This window comes from Cervus canadensis, chromosome 11, assembly GCF_019320065.1.
Source record: "Cervus canadensis isolate Bull #8, Minnesota chromosome 11, ASM1932006v1, whole genome shotgun sequence".
NCBI classification, from domain to species: domain Eukaryota; kingdom Metazoa; phylum Chordata; class Mammalia; order Artiodactyla; family Cervidae; genus Cervus; species Cervus canadensis.
Genome location: NC_057396.1, coordinates 59,406,554 through 59,431,404, shown reverse-complemented (window position 1 = coordinate 59,431,404; position 24,851 = coordinate 59,406,554). Strand labels below are relative to the sequence as shown.

At 52.5% G+C, this 24,851-nt stretch overlaps 1 protein-coding gene across 3 annotated transcripts in view; it reads left to right on the top strand.

The window, feature by feature from the left end:
* The window catches only part of ABTB2 (ankyrin repeat and BTB domain containing 2), a 188,875-nt gene that overhangs the window by 153,745 nt on the left and 10,279 nt on the right, over positions 1–24,851 (top strand). For all 3 annotated transcript variants that reach the window (XM_043481532.1, XM_043481531.1, XM_043481530.1), the window contains 7 exons: positions 12,531–12,683; positions 13,996–14,161; positions 16,993–17,082; positions 17,650–17,751; positions 19,860–19,956; positions 20,217–20,352; positions 23,825–24,054. In XM_043481532.1, coding sequence (XP_043337467.1) covers positions 12,531–12,683; positions 13,996–14,161; positions 16,993–17,082; positions 17,650–17,751; positions 19,860–19,956; positions 20,217–20,352; positions 23,825–24,054 — 974 coding nt within the window. The remainder of the gene's footprint in view (positions 1–12,530; positions 12,684–13,995; positions 14,162–16,992; positions 17,083–17,649; positions 17,752–19,859; positions 19,957–20,216; positions 20,353–23,824; positions 24,055–24,851) is intronic.

The window sequence follows — 24,851 nt, the reverse complement described above, 5'->3', positions numbered from 1 at the left end:
AGAGACTCCAAGCACTCCTTGGCACAGAGTAGGCAGTTAAGTATTTTGTTCAGTGAGATGGGCTATAGAGCCTAAAGGTTGGACTTTTGGAGTCAGAAAGACCATCCGTGGGGTCTCTGCTCTGCCGTTGATGAGCTGTGTGAATATGGGCACGTTAATTTATCAGGCCTCAGTTTCCCCAGATTTTCATGAAAAATGGCTTGATCTGCTTGCCAGGTTTTTTGTAGGGATCAAATGAGGTAATCCATTGAAAGGATTTAGCACAGAGTAAGCTCTTCATACATGGTAGCTGCTATTGGCTGTATAATTACTATTTTCATAAACCTGTGAAAAGACTCATAACTAAATCATGTTTAATGCTTAAATAACCCAAAACAATGGTGATTTTAAAAATCACATCTACTCAAAATGTTTGTTTTCTTTTCCTCTCATATATACCTCCTTCAGTCTCTGCCTTCAATTCCCTCTTAACTCACCCTGACAGTAGCCAGTGAACCAGGCAAGTGACAGAGATGAGGTAGACCAGATGGACCAAAGGACTAGCTCAGTGAGGACTGTTTTGAACAGAAATATGTACAAACTTCGGATTTATCACAGTCCACCATCCAAGAATCTCAAAGAACTCTAAACACTGGATTTCATCCACCCAGTGGTTCGCAAACTGAGCAGCGAGACAAATGCTCCAAATTCAGTGGCATACTTGTCTCCCAGGCCCGTCTCTGGCTGGTTTGGCCCCAGAGCCTACACCAGACAGGCTGTCACCGTCAGGTGTGAAGTGTGGGAGTGGTATGAACTGATATATGTTTACATGGGCTATAGGCATCTGGGGGCTTCCCTGGTGTCTCAGCTGATAAAGAATCTGCCTGCAATGCGGGAGACCTGGGTTTAATCCCTGGGTTGAGAAGACCTCTTGGAGAAGGGAAAGACTACCCACTCCAGTATTTTAACCTGGAGAATTTCATGGACTGTATAGTCCATGGGGTTGCAAAGAGTCGGACACGACTGAGCGACTTTCACTTTACTTCACAGGCATCTGGCCAAAACTTTTTTTTTTTTAATATTTATTTTTATTTTTGGCTGCACTGGGTCTTTGTTGCTGTGTTCAGGCTTTCTCTAGTTGCGGCAGGCGGGGGCTACTCTCTAGCTGCAGTGCACGGATCGCTCATTTTGATGGTTTCTCTTGCCGCAGAGCACAGGCTGTAGGGTGTGATGGGCTTCAGAGTTGCAGCTCACAGGCTGTTGCCCCATGGCATGTGGGATCTTCCAGGACCAGGGATCAAATCTGTGTCCCCTGCATTGGCGGGCAAATTCTTAACCACTGGACCACCAGGGAAGTCCTGGACAGTTTTATGGCTTATAAAGCACTTTATAACCACAGCTGTCTAGCAGTTCCTCACAAGCTCTCAAGAGAAGCTCTCGAAGGAAGGCACAGACTGAGGCCTTCTCTCTCAGCAGAGGGCAAGATGGACACCCAAAGTCACCCAAAGTCACAGCTAGAAAGAGACAGCTCTGAGCTTAGACGAGGAAAGCCAATCATAAGGCTACAGTGAATTCATGGTGTCACAGGCGATACCTCCCTTCTGCCTTCCAGGGGAGAGAGAACAAGACCCTGGAAGCTCATCCCTCCATTAGCACCTCCTGTGACTCGGGCTGCTGGCTCTCAGCTCCTCGGGGCCTCTTCCCCCACAGGCTTGAGTTTGCTGGCTCTGGGTGGCCAGCACAGGTGGGCATCTGTCCAGCTGTCGAGGAGGAGTGAGCCAGGGATAGGGGGCAGACAGAGGAAGTAGCGGTGCCAGATAACAGAGGCTGGAGACAGGATCCTAGCCCAGCCGTTGACAAGTGCCCCGGGGGCTGCCTGTTGCGTATGACTTCCTGCCCCATTGTTGCGCCCACCGGTCCCCACCGGGAAGGAGAGGACCGGGAACTGCCCGGCCCGGGGATGTTTTTATAACACGCAGCCACAATCCCCTTTGTCTACAGCATCGCCAGGCTCCCAGAGAGAGCCTCGGTGCTGGGAAGTCCCAATTCCAGGGAATGGAGTTTGCTTTCTCAAAGAAGGCAGCTTCAGAGGCTGAGCCGTGGACTTTCCAGACCCCCGGGGATGGGGCAGGATAGGAGCTCAGGCGATGTCTACTGTCACATGGGTTGGGCTCTGGCCTGCTCCTACTTGCCTGCCAGCCAGCTCCCAGACCTCCCTCCTCCCACAAGACCAACGCCTCTGACTGCCACCTCCTTGACTGTTTTCATATTTCCGATTTGGGGAAATAAGGCTCTTAAGGGGTCCAGAGTGTTCCCTTGGGGCTTTGGGCCCCAGCCCAGCACCCCAATCCCTCCTGCCTTCAGTACTGATGAAACTGTGGGCACAGAGGCTGGACGTGGGCACAGCAGGCCTATGGGCACGCTACGGTAACTCTTTTCTCCCACGTGCCTGCCTTCCAGTTCTCCACCAGCCAGGGGCTCAGAGCGTTTCATGCGTGACAGTTTGGTCTCTGGAAAGACTCTGGAGTCTCTCATTTTAGAGCCAGACAGATCACCAATGGCTAGCTATGTGACCTTGGATGTATGTCCAAACCTCCCAAAGCCTTGATTTCCACATTTGTAAAACGCAGACTAATAGTTATACCTCCCTTACAGGGTAGCTGTTAAAGGGTAGAGTTTGCAGAATGGCCTCATGCTTACTTGGCACATAATAGGCCCTCAGCAAATCTTAGCAATGTGGCTTTACTGCTTTACTGCCCAGGCCAGTGTCTTCCCTGAAGCTGCAGTTGGGCTGGGGGTACAGAAAGCATGATCAAGTGCTGGAAACCTTTTTCTCTGACTGAGTTGGAGTGTACTGCCTCTATAGCACAGGTCAAATTCGCTGGTAACCAGTCGGGAATGTTCCTCTTACACACGTGCTTCTCTGTCAGGCCTCAAGAACCATGCCCCTACCGCCTCCTAGAAGTTTCTGGAAACTGTTTTTTTTTAATCCATTCATCACGTGCTCAGTTATGTCCAACTCTTTGTGACCCCATGGACTGTAGCCGGCCAGGCTCCTCTGTCCATGGGATTTTCCAGACAAGAATACTGGAGTGGGTTGCCATTTCCTCCTCCGAGAGATCTTCCTGACCCAGGCATCAAACCCTTGTCTCTTGTGTCTCCTGCGTTGCAGGTGGATTCTTTACCACTTGAGCCATTGGATTGATTGATTTGGGTGTGCTGGGTCTTAGTTGCAGCACGTGGGATCTTCATTGCTGTGTGTGGCATGTTTTAGCTGTGGCACATGGAATCTTAGTTCCCTGACCAGGGACCCAACCCAGGCCCCCTGCATTGGGAACATGGAGTCTTAACTAACCACTGGGCCACCAGGAAGTCTCTTCTGGAAACTCTTTACCTGACTGTGTGAATGGGCCCCTTCTCTGCCTTAGACTCTGGGGTATGGTAGAAGGCAGATGCTGTGTGATGATACCCAGCTGAATCCAGACAGGAATACCTATTCAGAGACTAAATAAAAGACCCGACCACCAACCCACTGCTCAGCAGGTATCCACGGGATAAATGGAGCAGGACAGCTAAGCCATAGGCTCCTCCCCAGCCTGACTTGTTGACCGAGGTCCATGAGTGGTGGCAAGCATTCTCACCATGTTTTTGAAAGCGTTGTATTCAAAAGAAGGAGCTTATGTTTGAGCAGGCTAGAGGCCCTTGCCGGTCTGACTTCTTTCTCATGGTGAAAGAACTGTGGTCTCTTGTCAGCCATCACAGACGCTGAGCCTGGGTGACTCTGCGTCTCTTACACCTTCCTGCAGCAGCAAGCCCGTGGGTGAGGTTGGCTGGGAGGCCAAGGGAGCCACACCCTAGCCAGGTGGAGAGAGGCCTGCTTTCACCCCGCTCCACTCCAGGTGTGTGGGAAGCAGCAATACTCAGCCGGCTGGGCCAGCTGCTGACCAGCCAGGCCACCATGCAGGAGGGCCTTGGCCTGAGAGACAGGCCAGATGGATGCCTTGAACCTCGCAGCACTGGGAGCCCTCCCTGCTGGGGGGGGAGAGGGTGGAGGGGTGCAGTCTCCATTGAAATCTGTAACATTCGCCCACATAAGAAGCCACCCTGGAGTCAGGCCCAGTTATCACAGACAGATGGCTGTGTCCCCTGAATCGCGGCTCAAGGCCACGTGGACATCTGCTGAACCACACCTGCCGTTGCCTCCCTGGGACGGCTCCACCCTCCCAGAAAAACCACCTTAGTCCCAGTCAGCCGAGATCCCACCAGGAGGTGGTTCCTAGGTAGAAAATTCTCCTGTGAAATGGTTATCTTTTCATCAGGGGAATATTTTCTTTCTATTCTGAAGAGAGCCATTTGTTAATACCCAAGTCAGCTCAGGCCTCCAAGACTGGAAGACGAAGTGCTTCCCCATTTCATGAGCTCATCTGGTTGACTTAGAGCTCGGGGACCCTGCAGAGAGCACTAGAGTAAGAGCGGACCCCGGAGAACATGTTCACAGCTTGAGGGCTCTGCCGCCAGGCGTGAGGGACGTGCTATGCGTTTCTAAATTCAACAGTTGAGTCTAACATGGGCTTCTGTCCTGAGGGATGGGCAACAGCAGTCTCTGCCTTCAGAGAAAGTATAGTCTGAGGAAAAAGCGGACAAGAAGAATGCAAACAAACAAAATGATTACAACTGGTGTATGTGTTGGGGCTTCCTAGGTGGCACTAGTGGTAAAGAGCATGCCTGCCAATGCAGGAGACATAAGAGATGTGGGTTCCATCCCTAGGTCAAGAAGACCCCCTGGAAGAGAAAATGGCTACCCATTCTGGTATTCTGGCCTGGAGAATCCCACGGACAGAGGAGCCTGGCGGGCTACAGTCCATGGGGTAGCAGAGAGTCAGACATGACTGAAGCAAGTTAGCATGCATGAGCAGAATAGAGAGCAGGCTCAGGGTGGATGGGCAGAGAGGGCCTCCCACTGCCTGCAGGGGACCCCTGAGCCAGGCAAGGTGCTTTACCCAAGTGCTAAATGCTAGGGTGACCAGGTGTTTGTGTTTGCCTGAGACACTTGTCTCTTATGCCTGCTGTCCCAGTGTTGCTGGCAGGAACACTCCTCTTCCTTCTTAAATGTGGTCCAGCTTGGTGACAGATTACACGGTTACCATGCTTAATACTCATCATTCCCAAGATGAAAGAGGTGGTGTAGAGTCCAGAAAAATGGGAAGCCAGAGTGAGCTTACTAAGCTAGGTGGCAGTAGAGTGTACTATTTGGGAGCTTGGATCCTGGGGGTACCCTGCCTGGGACCACCTCCCCGCTCTGCCACTTACTAGGTGTGTGACCTGGAGCAAGTTACTTGACCTCTACAGGCCTCAGTTTCCCCGTGTATAAAATGGGGACAATAATAATACCTGTTTCCTAAAGTAGCGATGAGGATGAGATGAGTCAATACATGTAAAAGGCTTAAAACTATGCCAGGTGCTTAGCAGATGCTCTGTACACACTAGCTGTTTGTGTTTCCTAAGTAATCCTGGCTGCCTCAGGAGCTGGGCCAGGATACCCAAGGATACCCCGATTGCTACACTATTGGCCTCCCATCCATAGCTCATGTTGAGGTTCCCTGACGGGCAACCAATGGGAAGAGGTAGGGAAATCGTTCACAGCTAATCATGACTTGGTTGTAATCTAAATTTATATCCATATGCATATCTGAGCAAGTAGAGGTTTTTCTGGTGCCTCTAATCTGTACCAGATGGGTTTTAATAAGAAAAGCATATTTCCCCGAAGAAAGCCTTAAGCCCTGCCTCTCACAGAAGTCACCTGACCCCAGGTGGATATTCTGCCAGGGGTCAGCTGCTGGGTCCGAGGCCAAGGGGCTGTGGCAGGGGGGAGGTAGTCCTCAAAGTCAGAAGAGAGATGCCTACTCAGCTCTGACTCCAAGCTGAGCCAAACCACTCTGGTTTACCAAGCCATTCTAGAAAAATAATTAGTCCAAGATGTGAGACAGACTAGAATCGCGTCCTTTGTGCTGGGAGTGGAATCTGACTTCATTTGGGACAATGTTGGTTTCATTCTCCATGGATGTTTTGGCTTGGTGTTAGGCCACCGCGGCCCTCTGGAAATCTTGGGGGACCTAGGGGTAAGGGCCTCAGAGTTGGCAAAGCAGAGCCAACCTTGACTTTCCCAGAGCAGTCTCTGCTTGAAGAGCTGGCAGTTGATTGGGAAAAGGTTGGCATCTTTGCAAGTTCCTGATGGTGCCACTTGCCAGGCCCAATCCAGGCAGCATGGCAGGGTGGGGTGCAGAAGCAGTGTGCTTCTGAGCAAGATCCTGGAGAGAGAAGGGTTGGAGGGAAGGTCACCCCATTCCACCCCAGGGCTCAGCAGTGGCCCTCACTGGAGGCAGGGCAAAGTCATTGTAAGAATTTAGGGCTGAGGGTGGGCGATCTGGCCAGCCCCTCCCTTGACCATCATCTCTGTGGCTGGTCCTTGTGAGATTCCTTTCCTAGACTAAGGGTCCTTACCTTGGGGTGGGCTGAGCTTAGATGGTGATGAGGACATCTCTTTAGGGAGCTAGCCTAAGGCATTATGGGCCTCCCCCAAACCCTCCCAGCCGCGGGAGCCAGGCCTGTGCCCCAGGGCCCCCTCTACTCCCAGTCAATGGTGGAAGTTAAGAAACCATGGCCCAGGTTTCCCGGGGCTGAGCTCAGGCCGGGTGTCGAGGGCCTACCCAGCCGGTGGGCACCTCCCAGACCCACCTGCCTGAATCCTTGAACCCAGTCCTCATGGGTGGGCGCAGAGGGGACATACCTACTGGCCCCAGACTTGGCCTACCCGGTGGCGACAGAGGCACAAGGTCTTCTCATGCCTGGGCCCCCAGTTCCAGGCTTGTGCCCCATCTGCCAACCTGACTCTCTCCCCAGAGCCCCTGCCCACCTCAAGGAAGAACAGAGCCTGCTTTGAGCTGGAAATCGGAGGCGTTTCCTGTTTCATGTTGTTAAGATACCGCTTGTGGGACTGTAATCCCAATAAATCATACGCTTGCTGAGTGGGGCAGGGTTTTTTTTTTTTTTTTCCTTCCCAGGCTGCAGGGACCTCTTAAAGCCAAGGCCTTAAGAAGTTTATTCTTTCATTTCTTTTTTAACAGGAAAAAATGGCTTTTGCAGGCCTGGTCCTGGTGAGGGGCCTCGTGAGCCTGTTGGCTTGATATGCTTAAGCTCAAATGTTCGATTAAAGAGGGAGAAGAGAAACTGAGTCACGACACTTGGGGCTGGTCTCCCTGTTGGTGCTGAAGGGTTCTGTGACCTTAGGCGAGACACTGGGCCTCCCGGAGCCTCTGTTTCCTCCTCTTCACCCCACTTCCTGTTAAAGGCCCACTTTCTTTGCTACATTTTACGAGTTTTCCACATGACATGAATTGCTATTTTATGCACACAAAGACAAATGCTCGGAGTCCATGACCCTTTTAAGTGGCCTTGTTTGTCACAGTAGCAGCCCGACCGGATATGTTTGCTAGTAGTATGTGTGGTGTTTCCGAGGTTAGGCCGCCAGCAGCACTCAAGGACTGCAGGTCCCTCACAGTATCCCATGCCCACCCCCTCACCCCCTCGCTTGTTCATGACCCCGTGGCCTCTGGGTCTGTGTTGTCCTTGCCCCTTCCCCCGTCTAGGGTTCTTGACGGCCAAGGCCCTTCACTGCCAGAAACAGTCTCCAGATCACACTGAACGTAGTGGTTGCCTTTTGTTGCTCTGTTTTATGAGCTGGGGTGGAGTGGGTGGTGGGCAGCTTGCTGGCAGGCTTTTGCAAGCTTTACATGTTTACACTTGCAGGAAGGTTGGGGGGTGTGGAGAGGGAATTGGCTAGGCCTGATGAAGGCTGGAGCTGAGGCATTTAATAAATTCTTGTAGCCTTTTCTGCTATTATGTATTTTCTCTATCAACAGACACTGAAATGATAACAGCTAACCTTTACCAAGAACTTACCATGTGCTAAGCACTTTTTGTACATCCTTCTGGCGGTCTTGTGAGGTGGCCCTATTATTGATACCCATTTTGTTGATGGGCAGCTGAGTCTAGAGAGAGAAGATAACTTGCACAGGATTATAATTTAATTCATCAAGAGTGCAATGGATTGCAACCTAGGGCAGTCTCTCTCCAGAGTCTGGGTGAAGAAGGTACAGAAAGTACAGCTTTAATCTTAAGGAGGCTGTGAAATAACAGCAAAAGGGTTTCTCATGATGGTAAGTGTCCAGAAACCACTAACCTAACCCCATTTTAAAAGAAAAACAGGCCCAAAGAAGGTAATGATATGTCCAAGGCTATAGACTCGTTCAGTGGCTTCTAGAAACTAGGGTTTTCTCCCAGTGAAGATTCGGTGTGGAATCCTCAGATCCTTAAGCCAGGAGTGTGCATGTAAACCACACACCATTCTAGAATTGACTGGACTGGGGCAGTATCCCAGCCCCACGCCTGAGAGCAGCCTTGCCTTAGGGCAAGGCTGCATTTGTCTAAGGCAGCAGTTCTCAAAGTGTGGTCTGGCGACCCTCTGGGTCCCACAGACTTCTCAGGAGGCCTCAGGGTCAACATTATTTTCATAACAATGAGATGTTATTTGCCCTTTCACTCATTTTCTCACAAGTTCCTAGGGAGTTTTCCAGAGACTGTGTGACATGCAAGCACAGTATCACTCTGATGGCTGACAGGATGTGAGCCTGTGTATTCAGAGGTTTGACGTTCTCTGTTATAATTTCTGATATGGTAATTAGTGGTAGAACAACACACATAAACAAGAGCTCTTTGAGGGCCTCAATAACCTGTAAGAGGACAAAGGGAATCCTGAGACCAAAGCACTTGAGAACCACTAGTCCAAGGTGCCAGGCCCAGCAGAGGGGACAGTCAGTGGCTTGCAGCCAAGCACAGCCTGGCGAAAAGGCAAAAAGAGGGAAACAGACCTTTTTCTCTGGGAGGGAACCAGAGAGACCCTGGGGATGGTGCATAGCCAGTCATTCCCAGCCTTGCTCCTCTGGAGCCCTTTCACCCCCTGTTAGAACATAGCTGTGGCCAGTACAGATGGGAGTTTTTATAGGGATTTTCCAGAATATCCAGTAATGCAGGCCAGCTTCTCAGCATGCCCAATGGGCTAGATGAAATAATCTGAAAGGAAATAGTAGCCTGGAGCCCACAGGCCAAGGGAAGGATGTTACTGAGAAAGTCCATGAATTGCTCGTCATTTTACTTTCCTATGGGCCACAGGTCAGCCGGTAGGCCAAGGAGAAAGGCCTGAAAGGATCATTTGGGGGCCTGCAATGGCCTTGAGTGTGGACAAGTGGGTACCAGTCAGAGGCATAGTGATAGCCTTAACCCTGGAGTATTTTTGTATGTTGAGAATATTAATCAGTGTGCAATTCAGGAAATAGAAACCACCCTAGGTGTTTTAAACAGGAAGGGATTTAATGCAGGGAATTATGTGCCAAAAGAATCATTGTGTGGGCTCAAGGAGCAGGTCTAAGGCTGAACCTCCAGGAATGACTCCAACCAAGAACAATACAAAACTTGCTATTGGGGGGCTTCTCCCTCTGAGATAACCCCAGAAACTGCAATTCAGGATTGAAGCTGGAGTCAAGAAGGTTTTGCTATTGCCTTCAGTAGCAGTCCTGCTGTCTCTGAAGCATTCAGGAGTTGGGAAATGAACACTGGAATGCTCTACAGGGGGGAAAGTAATACCTCATGTTTTGTGACTTGGTTTGCTAGTAGAACAAGCAAAGAAGACACAAAGGGGACCTCCGCCTCACATCCATTTATCAGATTTCATGCAGCTTTGTCTTAATGGTGAAGTCTAATTACAAAGGAGTCTGGGAAATGTAGTTTTCGGTTTTCTACATCTCCAGCTAAGTAGGAAAATTGGAGGCTTAATGAACCAGTCCCCAGTATCTGCCCACCAATTACCAATACTCCATCTTTTCACGTGCCAAGTTGTAAGAGGCACAAGCCTGGGGAATGAATCATGACACCATCTGATTAGACTTCATGGTTTCCTGAGTTCCCTCTCGGATTTCCCGTAGTGCAGCTGGGAGATGCTGCTCAGAGTGTTTGTGGCCACACTTGGCTCTTTGTCTTGGCTGTTGGCCACAATAGGGAAGAATGGCTGGCACATCCGTGAACTATCTTTTTGTTTACCCTTCAGTCTCCAGTGCTGGTGGTTTAAATAAAGCCTTCCTCTTGAATCAGAGGGACTGATATGTAGATGTATGTCTCTAAGCTTGCCTTGCAGCACTGTGGTGTAAGAACTGTAAAATTCCGAAATATCTGGGGGGAATTCAAACGGGCATTCACAACCAAGGAAGATCTTATAAACAGGAGGGTAATTCACAAGTGAATTGTGGTTCCTTCCTGGATTCTACAAGCTCCCCATTAAGAGTCCTGGCTTCCCACTCTTAACTAGTCTACCTTGTGCCCTTGAAAAGTATATGTCATTTTTTTTTTTTCTGGGCAGAAAGAGGACTTGGTCCAGAACTGAAAACTCAGATGTATTCTGCCACATTCCTGATGCTTAGCTATCCTTTCAGTATTTGACTTAACTGAGGATCTGTTGTGTCCAGGCCCTGTGCTGGGTATACTTTGGAGAACCAGGGATGGTGGAGGCATCGTTCTTGTCATAAAGAGGAATAGTCTAGTCAGGAATATGAGACATATTCATTCTAGAATAGAGTTCTAAGGGATCTTGGAGAAGGAAGAGTATTTTCTTTGGAGAAGGGGTGTTGGAATCAGTCCTTGAAGGATTAAAAAGGATCTGGATGGGCAGAGGTGAGAGCTGGTTCAGTCATATGAGGAGGTGGGGACAGCCAGGATGGGCTTGAGAACCGTGAATGCCTGGTGGTCTGGTGTGTCCTGATGAAAGGTTTGAGTCAGGGCTGGAAAGTAAGTTGGGGTGATGTTCTGAGCATCCCTGAAGGCCAGGGCTACAAGCCTTTCCCAACCTATGGCCACCTTGTCATCATAGCAGTTGGTACAGTTAGTGCACTTTGGGCTTCCCTGGTGGCTCAGACGGAATCCACCCCCAATGTGGGAGACCTGGGTTCGATCGCTGGGTTGGGAAGATCCCCTGGAAGAGGGCATGGCAATCCACTCCAGTATTCTTGCCCAGAGAATCCCCATGAACAGAGAAACCTGCTGGGCTATAGTCCCTGGGGTCACAAAGAGTTGGAAATGACTGAGTGACTAACCACGTGAAATGAATCAAATCTAGGTATATTTTCAGAATGTCAGAACCAGAACATCAAAATAACTTCCAAATGAGCCACTTTTACAAATCCCATCTGATTATCTTATTAAATAAATAAATAAAAGGCGTCCTTTGCCCTCAAAGAGAGAAGCTTTGAAAACTTTGAAGCTAAACTTTAGTCAAAAACTTTGACCTAAGCTTTTGGAAACCTTAGAGAAGTCTCGTGAGGACATTTCCTGCAGGTGGTTTACTCAGGAGCTGAGGAGAAAGGATGGCGATCTTCCTCCTGGACAGAGTACCCCTCTGCCTGTCTGAGGGAAAGATGGTGATAGCAGGGACCTAACGCGTGAGGAGCCCAGGGTATCAAAGGAAGTGGGGTGTGGAGGGGTGTGGCATGGGGGGCGGCAGGCATGAAGCCAAGACTGGCTGTCAGGGCCCCTCTGCAGCGTGAGGTCTGCTAGGCTGTGGAGCATTCTGAGGTCTCACTGTGGGAGACCAGAACAGGCAGAGGACAGACAGACAGGAGTCCAGCTTGGTGGGTGGGGCAGGGCCCGGCCCTCAGTGGCAGAGCCACCATATTGCTCCACCAGGGGGCAGTGGTCACCTTCCTGTGAATGGCGCCCCCTGGTGGCCCACAAAACACCCGCAGCAGGTGCCCCCTGAGTTCGTAGCTCCGAAGCCTTGCTGAACTGCCTCTCCCGGCCTCGGAGCTGCCTCACACCATGGCCGTGCGTTCTGGGTGCGACATAGGCCCCGGAACTCCCTCCCTGGAGGACCTGGAGCTCCAGTCCGGGGCCACCCAGTCTGCCACAGGAAGTGACTAAATCCACTTCAGCCCAGGGGTCAGTTGAGGGAGTGGCTGTCAGCCATGCGTGTGAAGTGTGATATGCATCATCTCATTTAGCCTGCCAGTAGCCCTGAGAAGTGGGGGTCTCCTCGTCTCACAAGAAGAAAACAGCCTTGGGGTATTGTCTGTGGTGATGAAGGGGCTCAACGGCACACCAGGGTCTGCGGGACTCTTTCCTCTGCACCCAAGCACCCTGGAGAGCCCGTCTGAATTCTGTGGAGGGGGCAAGAGTCCCCAGTTCCTCTTGGACCACCAAAGGCCCTCAGGCTCTGCTCATGGCCCGTGACAGGAATTCCTTCCAAGTCCTCACAGAGCTCCTGTGGAAGGGGACAGATCAGGGTCTCCCTGAGGAGGAAGGTCAGGTCCCCTCCACACCTCATGACTCTCCCCTCACAGAGGTCTATGGGGGGTGGGCCCAGCCTGCATGGCTGTCCTGAGAGTGGGTGCTCAAGGGGGTCCCTGCCCAGGCCTGACCCTCCCTCTCTCTCTGCCGCCCGCCCCCCCCAGGCCCTTCATGCTGCTGCCACCGCTGATGGAGTGGATGCGTGTGGCCATCACGTACGCGGAGCACCGCCGCAGCCTCACCGTGGACAGCGGCGACATCCGGCAGGCAGCCCGGCTGCTGCTGCCCGGCCTGGACTGCGAGCCCCGGCAGCTCAAGTATGGAACTGGGGAGGAGGGAGGCGGGAGGCGGGGAGGGCATAGATAAACCCGCTGCTCCCTCACTCTCCTGGATCGGGAGGGAGCCAAAAGCTGGGGCTGCAGCCCACGTGTTGGATCTGCTCTAAGGCGCTTTCCTCGTGAGCCCACCTTTTAGAACTGATCTGTTCTGGGCCTGGGCTGCTCCCCAGTGTGTCCTCCACAACCACGGGTCTGGCACAGAGCAGCCTCCTATTTGCCTTTTGGGTGAGAGAGCGCTCACAGCGGGGCTATTTGGGGTACACAGCAGAGTGGGCCCTCCTCCCTGAGGTTGCCATCACTTTCTGGAGCACTTCCTAGGTGCAGGCCGCTGCTGAGCCCTCCTATTTTATATGCGTTTTCTCAGTCCTTTGACAGCCTCAGAGAACAAGGGGCTTTAATGCCCATTTTACAGATGGAGAAGCTGAGGACCAGGAGGAGCAGTAACTTGCCCACAGATGCTCAGCTAGCAAGTTGACCATGCATGAATTTGAAGCCAGGCCCGTGTGGCCCCAAGCCTGGGTCCTTAGTTTCCTTCCCAGGGTGCCTCTGTTGTGTTGGACTGGCCTCTTGAAGTTGTTCCAGAGGAACGTTCCCCTGGCCATCCCTGACCTGGGAGAACCTCGCTTCGCCCTCCCCCTCTTCTCTCTCCATTATAAATGCCACGACTTCATCCTGTGACACGTGTTTCCTACTCTGTGGCCCAGTCAAGGCTCCAGGCAAAAGCCACCTATCAAAAGCCCATGGTGCACCCTCTGCAGGCATGGCTGTCCTTGGTAGGATGGCTTGGCTGCACCTGGGAGTCTGGTCCACTCTCTGCCATCTCTTTGGTGCTTCTGGGCCTCACCCGGAAGCACTGAGGGGAGAGGATGCAGCATCGAGGACTGGAACTTGGCCTCAGTGACCATTCTCGAGAACGAGTACAGCCTTCTCCGTGCAAAAAAAAATACATGACCAAGTACTGTGTGTGGCCCAAGCCCCAGCCAGAGCTTCTTCCTCCTCAGAAAGTCCCCTGAGAGATCATTTTGGGGGGGATTTCATTTCTGATCATTGACAGCTCCCAAGAGCTCAGAGCACTTCTTTAACGTGTTTATAGAAAAGCTGAAGTGTGTGCTCTTCCTGTCACTGAGCATGACAAGGCCAGTCACAGCTGATTACATAATAATTCCTGGTCCTGCCTGTCTACCCCATCCTCACGCCAGGCATCAGCCTAGCACAGTGGTGTCACCTCTCATAGTGAGACCGTGTCCTAGCAGAAACAGCCAGGCTTACACACCTGGTCTCTTCTGCACAGACCCGAATGCTGTTTCAGTTCCTTCCGGAGGCTGGATGCCCGAGCGGCTACTGAAAAATTCAACCAGGACCTGGGCTTCCGCATGCTCAACTGCGGAAGGACTGACCTCATCAGCCAGGCGATCGAAGCCCTGGGCCCCGACGGGGTGAACACCATGGATGACCAGGTGCGTTCCGAGTGCTCCGCCAGCCAGGTTCAGGACCAGAATCCGCAGTGATGAGCAACTGCGGTAACTGGTGGTTCAGTCTGTTCTGTCCCAGACCTGAGACCCACCCACTCAGCTGTGTTTCTAAGAAGTGGGTTATTCCCGAATTATACTCTGCCATCTACGTAGATGGCCAACTCAGAGACTTCCCAGGCACCCCTTGGAAATAATTTATAACGGGCATTCAGCTTCCCCTCACTGGAAGGCTGGAGGCTGTCCCAGATGGTGCAGGGCTGGGAGAACGTCCAGAGAAATCAGCTTGATAGCAAGCTAGGGATAATGATCACTGAGACTTGTATTAGGGCATCCTGTGTGCCACACTCCAGTAGAAATCTTTGACTTCATGAGTTAACATGCTAGAGGAGGAGACAGATACTAAGAAACACAAAGACACGAAATGCAGAGTATGTTAGTAAAAAGTGCTGATGCATTAAATGAAGCCAGAAAAGGGGACAGGAAGTGTTGGAGGAATTTTAGGGAGACTTTAACTGGAGTTTTTTGAGCTGCTTTCTTTTTTGTTTTTGCTGTGAATAGCTGGCATTTATACAGCACTTCCTGTGTTCCAGGCACTGTTCTAAGCACTTTGCACAGATTAACTCATTTAATCTTGACCACAGCCCTGTGATGTAGGAATCATCCCCATTTTATAGATAAAGAGACTGAGGTACAGAGCTCATACAACTAATGAGGAGCAGAGCTGGGATTAGAGGAACCCAAACAGGCCAACCCCAGGCCCTTCCCCGCCTGTGGGAGATGCAATTTTTATTTGATGCAGTTGCGTGAGCGTCCCCAGGGTAATGGTGTTGTAGTTTGGAAGTCCACACGGAAGCTTGGGGGAAGTTAAATGGCAGCTGAGAGGTCACATAGAAGTCACGTAGCACTTTCCGACGAGATGGTGACACAGTAGAGGCTGTAATGAGGTGCCTGGTGAACCCAAGCCAGAGTGGACTTTGGCAAGTCAGGCAGGAGCAGTCAGGGAAGGAATCTTCCTGAATCATGCTGGAGGGAGGGGATGGGGGGTGGATGCAGCGGAGAGGAGTGGGGGAAGGCATCCCAGGGAAGGGAGATGCTGGGAGCCAGAGCATCGGGGCGGGATAGTCAGGCATGTGCTGGGACAGGAAACCACGAGGCTGAGGGAGTTGCTGCAGGAGGGCTCCGGGAAGTGACAGGCTGGGTGTCATGTCTCCCCAAGGTGCCTCTGTCAACGCGGGCTCCGGGGCTTTCATCCTGGGGGAGACGTCTTCCTCCTCCAGCAGCAGGGTGGGGAAGCCCATGGACGCCAGCCTCAGATGGGCCTGGAGTTTAGTCCTCCCATTATAGCTGTGGCAGCTCAGACAAGCTGCTTTACCCCTTGAGCCTGTCTCCTCGCCTCCAACTTGTGGGATAACAGTGCCTGGCCCATAGACTTCTGCATCACACCTAGTAAATGCTCCATAAAGGTGCCTCCGTGTTTGTTGGTGTCAATAGGATGATTATCCCTGAAATCTGTTCCTCAGTGTCTCTTGATTTAACCTCTTTAGGGAGAGGGACCAACATGCAAAAAAAAAAAAGTAGTTTCTCCTTACAAGACGGGTCTACTGGCTTACAGTCTGAATTACATACGGACGTGTGGAGAAAAAAGAAGTCAAGCTTGTGCCAAGGGGAATAAAACAGTCAGGGTCTCACTCGGTGGCTTTTCTCTCAGTGCCCCAAGTCCTGTTTGTTCCCTCAGCCTCGGTGTTTGTAGAATGATCTGTGGGGTAGACGGACCTCTCAGCCATGATTAATCTCGGGCCATTTCTTTATCTCCGTGCACTAGGCAAGGATTTATGAGGTAAGGAGATCTTGTCTACACACAAATAACCTAATAAATAACATCGCGGGGCTCCAGACAAACGCTTGCCAGCATCCAGCTGTGGAATAGCACTTTCCACTGCGGCCTTTGCTGTTACTGGCCACAGAGGAGATTCCCGGCCAGGGGGCGGCTCTGTTAACCGCCCACCTAAACTCGAGTAGGGATTGGGCCTCAGCTTTCAGAAAAGCTCAGAACTGTTCACAGCAGGAGACGTTCACGTCAACCTCTCCACCCTGTGTGAGACGCCTTGGGGAGAAGAGCTTCTCGGCTCATGCAGGCCTGGGTTCCGTCTGAGTTCATCCTCTTACATATTGTGTGACTGTGGGGCAAGTCAGTCCCCGCCTCTGCTCCTCATCTGTGAAGCGGGGATAATAGCAGAACCTCCCCAATAGGGATGGTATGGTCATTAAATGAGATGGTGCATAAACCACTTCACACAGTGATTTACCAGTGCAGGGCCTGGGGTGGATTTGGCTGTGTCAATGTAACATGAGCCGTGATGGTGGCGTTGTGTTATTTTGATTAATTAGCTCATCCTTAGCTGGGCTAAGCACTTTATACATAGTAACTCATACTCTTTACAACAACCCAGTGAGGTAGATACTGTTGTTATTCCCATTTTAAATATAAAGAAACTGAGGCACAGAGGAGTACAAAGTTTACAGCAGGGGTTGCCTTTGTACTGGAATCTGGCTGTAGGGCCTGTGCCCTTTGCCCCTCTGGTGACCTGTAGTGCTCATGGAAATGTCCCCTACTTATCCTTCAAGTGTCATATGTCCCCTGGGCCTGGGAGGGGCAGGCCCAGCCCCTTCTGTCCAGCACAAGACCCAAGATTGTTCCAGATGAGCAGCTGGTCAAGCAGGAGACCTCTATCTGGTTTCCAGGGCAGACACCTATGGAACACATGTCCTCATGTTCTATTTCCAGACAGTTTAGCATCTGCATTTGCTTCACTTAGGGTATGACGCCGCTGATGTATGCCTGTGCTGCTGGGGATGAAGCCATGGTCCAGATGTTGATTGATGCCGGAGCCAACTTGGACATCCAGGTGAGAAAGCCCCAAAGGGCTGCACTGGGCCCCCAACCCAGAGAGAGAACACCCCAAGGTCTTCATCATCCATGCTGGATGTGATGATTTGGACAACAGAGTGGATGTGTCTCAGAGGACTGGAAATATACGATACACAGAGATCATAGTCAGCAAAGATGGTTTTTTCTCAAGATTTGGGCTTCCTGCCAGAGAAGTGAGCTCAGAGGGAAGTCCATTGGAGAGAAAGGCCATGATTCTGTTACTGTAGTCCCTTTCTGCTTTATCAAATTAGTCCCCAGCCATCCCTACCATCTCCAGACACTTCTTGCTCTACCTCCTTCCGAGGCATAAAGAGTTCCCCTTCTGCCATCTCTCTGCCCAGGGCAGACATCACTAATTGAGTATCCTTTTGAGCCTTGTCCACAAGGTACTCCAGGCAGACATTGCCAATTGAGTATAGAAAGCACTTGAGTTGACCCCTAGCCACCATCCCTGCAGGGCTCCCCCTTAGCTCAGGCCCCTGTGTCACCCACGCAGGAATGTCACTCACCTTGGAAACACTGATCCCTTGTGGTATTTTCCCAGGTTCCAAGCAACTCTCCCAGGCACCCCTCCATCCACCCTGATAGCCGGCACTGGACATCACTGACATTTGCTGTGCTGCACGGACATATCTCTGTGGTCCAGGTGAGCTCAATGTGCCCCCAGCTTGCCAGACGGGCTGAAGCCCAAGCGTCGCCCCAGCCTCACATGTGTTGAGTGGGATCAGAGACACCAGAGGCACTGGTTAAGGCCAGCTTACTGGGTCAGCAGGACAGAGACCCAGTTGGTCTGCCCCCAAGGAGTAGGCTCTAGTTTGCAGGATGTGAGCAGGCTCTCATGTGAGATTTTAGGGAACAAGATGCAGGCCCAAACGATACCAGGCCTGCCTGGCCTCTCTGCGTCTGTGGGTGAGTCTCGGGGTGTCGCTGGAATCTGTGCAGATGCGCTCCGCTTCTTTGCTCCAAGCATCCTTCCAACCCTTAGCTGTTCTTCCTCCCTCATGAATTCTGTGGCTTATGCCATGCTGTCCTTCTGGTTCTGCCCCTCCCCGTCAGCAGCCATAGTCTCTCAGCATCTCAGTTCCTGAAAGAAGACTCAGATTGGCAATGCCCGCCTGTCAGCCACGTCACCCTGTGCCTACCTTGGCCCCGGTGGCCGTGGCTGGCTGAGGGTCGGGTCAAGCCTGGAAGTGGAAGCTGTGGACTGAGCATGGCCACGCTGCCGCTCGGCTCCCCGGCTCCTTCGCTCCTCAGGCCTGCAGGGTTCCAGCGCTTCTTCCTGGGAGTTCGCATGACACCCTCGCCATCTGCTGGATCGCGGGTCCCTCGAGGGCAGGGGTCATGTCGGCCTGTTCATCGCTTTCCACACAGCCCTGGCCTATATGAGAGATTCTGTAGCTGGTGGTCAGCTGGTTGGCTGCTACATCCTGCCTGCTTCTCAGTGACTGTCCTCCTGAGACCTTGAGCAGAGTTCCACCCTGGCCCAGACCGGCCTGCAGGGCTGTGCCCTGGGCTTGTCTGGACTGGTGCCCAGTTTCACCGTCGGGCAGGTCTCTGTCCTCCTCCGCTGCTTTGGCACTCTAGCTCAGATAGCGCTGCCACAGCTGCTTTCTGACTGACGAGAGCCTTCTGCCAACAGCCACCCCCACACCCACATTGTGGGGAGACTGAGAGGTCAGCCTGGACCCCTCGCACCTGGTCCCAGGTGGGGGCGGGTAGGATTGGCCTAATTGCTCAAGCGCCGTCTCAGGAGGCTCAGTCTCTGGAGACCTGGGAGGGTGGGAAAGGTGGCTCCCTCCAGAGCAGCCAGTCAGGAAAGGTGAGATGGACTGAAGTTACCTGTCGGTGGTGCAGACACCACCCCCGCCCAAGGCAAAGCCAGCTGGCCCAGCGGGAACTGCTTGGTATCTGTTAGCCCTGCTCCATCTGTCCCCTGCAAGGCCTGCCCTTGCCAGAACTGGGAGAGGCTACCTGGTGTCCCAGACAGCCAGGTTCTGCTCCAGACCTGCACTGCCCAGCCTTGGGCAGCTCATGGAACCTCTCTGAAGAGGACCCTAGAAGCCACTGGTTACTGAACCCCTATGGAGAATTGAGCATCTCTTCACTTAATCCCCAACAATGTTGCAAGGCAGGCCTCTCTCCCATTTTCTAGATGAAAGGCTCTGCCTTTCTCACAACCTCTGCTATGTCAAGAGCCTCAGATTCCCCTGGTGGATTGGAGGGTGTTACCTTCTGTTCTTGGGCTTCCCGGGTAGTGCTAGTGGTAAAGAACCTGGCTGCCAATGCAGGAGACGTAATAGATGTGGGTTCAGTCCTTGGGACAGGAAGATCCCTTGGAGGAGGGTGTGGCAACCTACTCCAGTATTCTTGCCTGAAGAATCCCATGGACAGAAGAGCCTGATAGGCTATGGTCCATAGGGTCGCAAAGAATCAGACATGACTGAAGCGAGTTAGCACACATGTACCTTCTATTCTTCACTGTGGCCAGTTTATAGGAAACTATTTGAAAGGAGGAGATAGCTCAGAGGTCCCTCTAGCTCAGGGGCTTCATCCAATACCACAAAAAGCAGAGGGGAAGATTCTGGACACTAAGAACCATGAAGGTAACCAAGAGTTTTACAATTCTGGATGCCCAAGGGAGCTGGTTCTTGGTCACGTGCCGGGAGGAAACTAAAGGTCCCTCCCTGAAGCCTCCCGTGCGCATGGCCCAAACACTCCCCTCCACGCTCAAGTGCCCGTCGTGTGCCTTGGCAGTTGCTACTGGATGCTGGCGCCCACGTGGAGGGCTCGGCGGTGAATGGCGGCGAGGACAGCTATGCGGAGACGCCCCTGCAGCTGGCCTCTGCGGCCGGTAGGTGCCCCGCTGCCCTGCCCAGCCAGGGTCCCTGACTGCCCTGCGGTTCCACCTGCCCCTCCTGACAGTGGCACCCTGCCTGGCTGAGCCGCACGCAGAGACCCCCATGGCAAGCCTTGAAACCCCTCCTTCAGGGCGCTGGGGGCTGCCCCTCACTCCATCGTCAGTCTTTCTATGGTGCTCAGTGCCCAGGCAAGCCCAGCAGAGGGGCAGTGACGTGGGTGGTGGAAGCATTCCTAGCCCGTCTCTTCTTTCAGGGAACTACGAGCTGGTCAGCTTGCTGCTTAGCCGGGGCGCCGACCCCCTCCTCAGCATGCTCGAAGCCAACGGCATGGCCTCCTCCCTCCACGAGGATATGAACTGCTTCAGCCACTCAGCCGCCCATGGCCACAGGTACCCACCCGGGGCTTCCTGCCCCATGTTCTGTGGAGCATGAAGCAGGCTCTCAGGAGAAGAAAACCTAGGCCTGGAGATCTTTCCAGAGATGGAGGGAGGGGTGGATAGAGGGTAGCTGCCTGCACTCCAGCCAGAAAGAAGATACAGGTCTTCAGGCAGCATGGGGGCCCCAGAGGGTGGAGGCCTGGAGACACGGGGTGGGGGGTGCCCAGGGCCGGCCCTCCCATTCCCCCGGAAGACCTTCTGCCTGCAGCCAGCCAGGGCTGCCCCAGGACCCCATCCCTTCCTGTGCCTGGGCTGTTTCTCCATTGCCCGCCATAGCCGGGAGCGCTAGGGGCTTCCTCCCAGACTTCAGCTCCACCACGAAGATGCTTCTGGTGGCTCTGCTAGAAATCACCTCCTGCTCCAGGAGCAGATAGTGGACCCTGCTTTTTAGGGGCCAGGCCTGCCCGGGGGTGTGAAGGGCAGAGATGAGACCAGAGCAAGGCAGCTCTGGGGTCAAAGGGCGACAGGGAAGAGGTGAGTAGGAGACAAAGAGGGACTCCCTGAGGGACCTGGGTCATCCCGCTGTTGCTCTGTCAGCTCAGTGAGTTAATGGAGTACCGAGTGGGGCACAGCCCGGCCTCCATCACAAGGTGGGGAGGGGTGGGGGAGGGGCAGGCAGGTCTGCAGGGAGAGGGCTCTGCCCCAAGTGGCCTGGGGGCCTACCCATGAGACAGCCATCTGGAGCCCCAGGCCACAAGGAAGAGCCTGGGGCTTGGAGCCCTGGGTCTGAGTCTGTATCCCACTCCGTGTGACGTTGAGCAAGATGTATTCATCACCCGTGAATCCCAAGGTTCCTCTCTCAGGGAGGGTTAAATGCCATTTTGGTGCATGGCAACATCAGGATTGCTGGGAGAAACATCAATAACCTCAGATATGCAGATGATACCACTCTCATGGCAGAAAGTGAAGAAGAACTAAAGAGCCTCTTGATGAAGGTGAAAGAGGTGAAAAAGCTGGCTTAAAACTCAGCATTCAAAAAACTAAGATCATGGCATCCAGTCCCATCACTTCATGGCATATAGATGGGGAAACAATGGAAACAGTGAAAGACTTTATTTTCTTGGGCTTCCAAAGTCACTGTGGATGGTGACTGCAGCCATGAAATTAAAAGATGCTTGCTCCTTGGAAAGTGTGAAAGTGCTGCACTCAATATGCCAGCAAATTTGGAAAACTCTGCAGTAGCCACAGGACTGGAAGAGGTCAGTTTTCATTCCAATCCCAAAGAAAGGCAATGCCAAAGAATGTTCAAACTACCGCACAATTGCACTCATCTTACACGCTAGCAAAGCAATGCTCAAAATTCTCCAAGCTAGAGTTCAACAGTATGTGAACCAAGAACTTCCAGTTGTTCAAGCTGGATTTAAAAACGGCAGAGGAACCAGAGATCAAATTGCCAACATCTGTTGGATCATAGCAAAAGCAAAATAATTCCAGAAAAACATCTACTTCCTGCTTCATTGACTACACTAAAGCCTTTGGCTGTGGATCACAACAAACTGGGAAATTCTTCAAGAGATGGGAATACCAGACCACCTCACCTGCCTCCTGAGAAATCTATATGCAGGTCAAGAAGCAACAGTTAGAACTGGACATAGAACAACAGTTCAGTTCAGTTCAGTTGCTCAGTCACGTCTGACTCTTTGTGACCCCCATGAACCACAGCACGCCAGGCCTCCCTGTCTATCACCAACTCCCAGAGTCCACCCAAACCCATGTCCACTGAGTTGGTGATGCCATCCAACCATCTCATCCTCTGTCATCCCCTTCTCCTCCTGCCCTCAATCTTTCCCAGCATCAGGGTCTTTCCCCAGTGAGTCAGCTCTTTGCATCAGGTGGCCAAAGTATTGGAGTTTCAGCTTCAACATCAGTCCTTCCAATGAACACCCAGGACTGATCTCCTTCAGGATGGATTGGTTGGATCTCCTTGCAGTCCAAGGGACTCTCAAGAGTCTTCTCCAACACCACAGTTCAAAAGCATCAATTCTTCAGCACTCAGATTTCTTTATAGTCCAACTCTCACATCCATACATGACCACTGGAAAAACCATAGCCTTGACATGGAACAACAGACTAGTTCCAAATCGGGAAAGGAGTACGTCAAGGCTGTATATAGTCACCCTGCTTATTTAACTTCTATGCAGAGTACATCATGAGAAACGCTGGGCTGGAGGAAGCACAAGCTGGAATCAAGATTGCCCTGAGAAATATGAAGAACCTCAGATATGCAGATGACACCACCCTTATGGCAGAAAGTGAAGAAGAACTAAAGAGCCTCTTGATGAAAGTGAAAGAGGAGAGTGAAAAGTTGGCTTAAAACTCAACATTCAGAAAACTAAGATCATGGCACCTTGTCCCATCACTTCATGGCAGATAGATGGGAAACAATGGAAATAGTAACAGACTTTATTTTGGGGGGCTCCAAAATCACTGCAGATGGTTACTATAGCCATGAAATTAAAAGACATTTGCTCCTTAGAATAAAAGTTATGACCAACCTAGACAGCATATTAAAAAGCAGAGACATTACTTTGCCAGCAAAGGTCTGTCTAGTCAAAGCTATGGTTTTTCCAGTGGTCATGTATGGATGTGAGAGTTGGACTATAAAGAAATCTGAGTGCTGAAGAATTGATGCTTTTGAACTGTGGTGTTGGAGAAGACTCTTGAGAGTCCCTTGGACTGCAAGGAGATCCAACCAGTCAATATTAAAGGAAATCAATCCTGAATATTCATTGAAAGGACTGATGTCAAAACTGAAGCTCCCAATACTTTGGTCACCTGATGCAAAGAGCTGACTCATTAGAAAAAAGACCCTGATTCTGGGAAAGATAGAAGTCAGGAGGAGAAGGGGACAACAGAGGACAAAATGGTTAGATGGCATCACCGACTCAATGGACATGAGTTTGAGCAAGCCCCTGGAGATGGTGAAGGAAGGACAGGGAGGGAGGCCTGGCGTGCTGCAGTCCATGTGGTCACAAAGAGTTGGACACAACTGAGCAACTAAACAACAACGTGGGAATATGCTGGCTGCTGTTAGGGCGATTGTTGTGTATCACGCTCTGCATGTGATGTCACATGAGCCTCACATTAACTGGGAGAGGACAATGCTGAGTCTCCATGCTACAGTGACAAAGCTGTCAGGGCTCAGAGAGGTAGAACCACCACACAGGATGGCAGAACCTGCTTGGCCCCAGAGCTCATGACTTCTCAGCAGCACCCAGATGGCAGACGGGAGGGGTCTTCTGCACGTTTCTCTGACTCACCCGAGGGCCCAGCCTGCCTGGGAAGGGAAGACCATGAGCGCTCTGTGCCTGCAGACGCCCTGTAGTTGGCCCGTCTGGGCCACAGGGTGCTAGAAGGCAGCTCGGCGGGCACCATCCATGGCGAGAGCCTTGGACATCACCCTCCTTCGTCTTCTTCCCCCCAGGAACGTTCTGAGGAAGCTCCTGACGCAGCCACAGCAGGCCAAAGCGGACGTGCTGTCCCTGGAGGAGATCCTGGCTGAGGGCGTGGAAGAGAGCGATGCGTCCAGCCAGGGCAGCGGCAGCGAGGGGCCCGTGCGACTGAGCCGGACGCGCACCAAGGCCCTGCAGGAGGCCATGTACTACAGCGCGGAGCATGGCTACGTGGACATCACCATGGAGCTGAGGGCGCTGGGTGAGGCCATGCAGCGTGCGTGTACGCACACACGCACAGACACACACAGACACACATGCTGTGCTGCTCCTCAGTGTGCATGTACACACGTACACACACTCACACACACACGAGAGGGCCAGGCCCACAGGGGCAGAGCGGTCAGGAGGCAGCAGAGTGCAGGGTGGGGCTCAGTCCTCTCAAACCAGGACCGGGAGTGCCCTGAGCCTCAGACAGTCCTCCGCAGGGACATGTCTCAAAATCCTCACGCCAGCCCTGTGCCCTCAGGGCCCCCAGCTTCCCTGGTTGGGGCCTGGTCGTGTGGGAGCGTCTAGAGCACCAGGGGTCCACATTTCTGGTCAATGAGATGCTCTCCAGTCCATCAGCCCACCTCCCCACCTCCTTGGTCTGCAGGCCTGCAGACTTCTTTCCTCCCAGGTGGCTGGTCAGACAGACAGACCTGGGGGAGATCCCAGCCCTGCCACGTTCCCTCGTCCCCTGCATATGTGGAGTTGTCGCACACAGCACAGGGCCCGGTGCCCGCTCACCGTGGGCGCCCAGTGCATGACGACAGCATCGCTCCTCTCCCGGGGGCCACGACACACGAACACCCAGCGCTGGGCCAAGGGAGCGGGAGCCACACGGCCCTCTGGTGGCGGGCCAGCCTCCGTGCTCCTCTCTAGGAAGTGGGAATATCTCTCCTGCACACAGTCAGTAAACCAGGCATGCTGATGCTACCCTTGGCCCCATGTCCCTAGGGAATGCCATCGGTCCTTTTTAAATCACAGTGAGGCTGGGGAGTGAGAAGCAATCTCTAA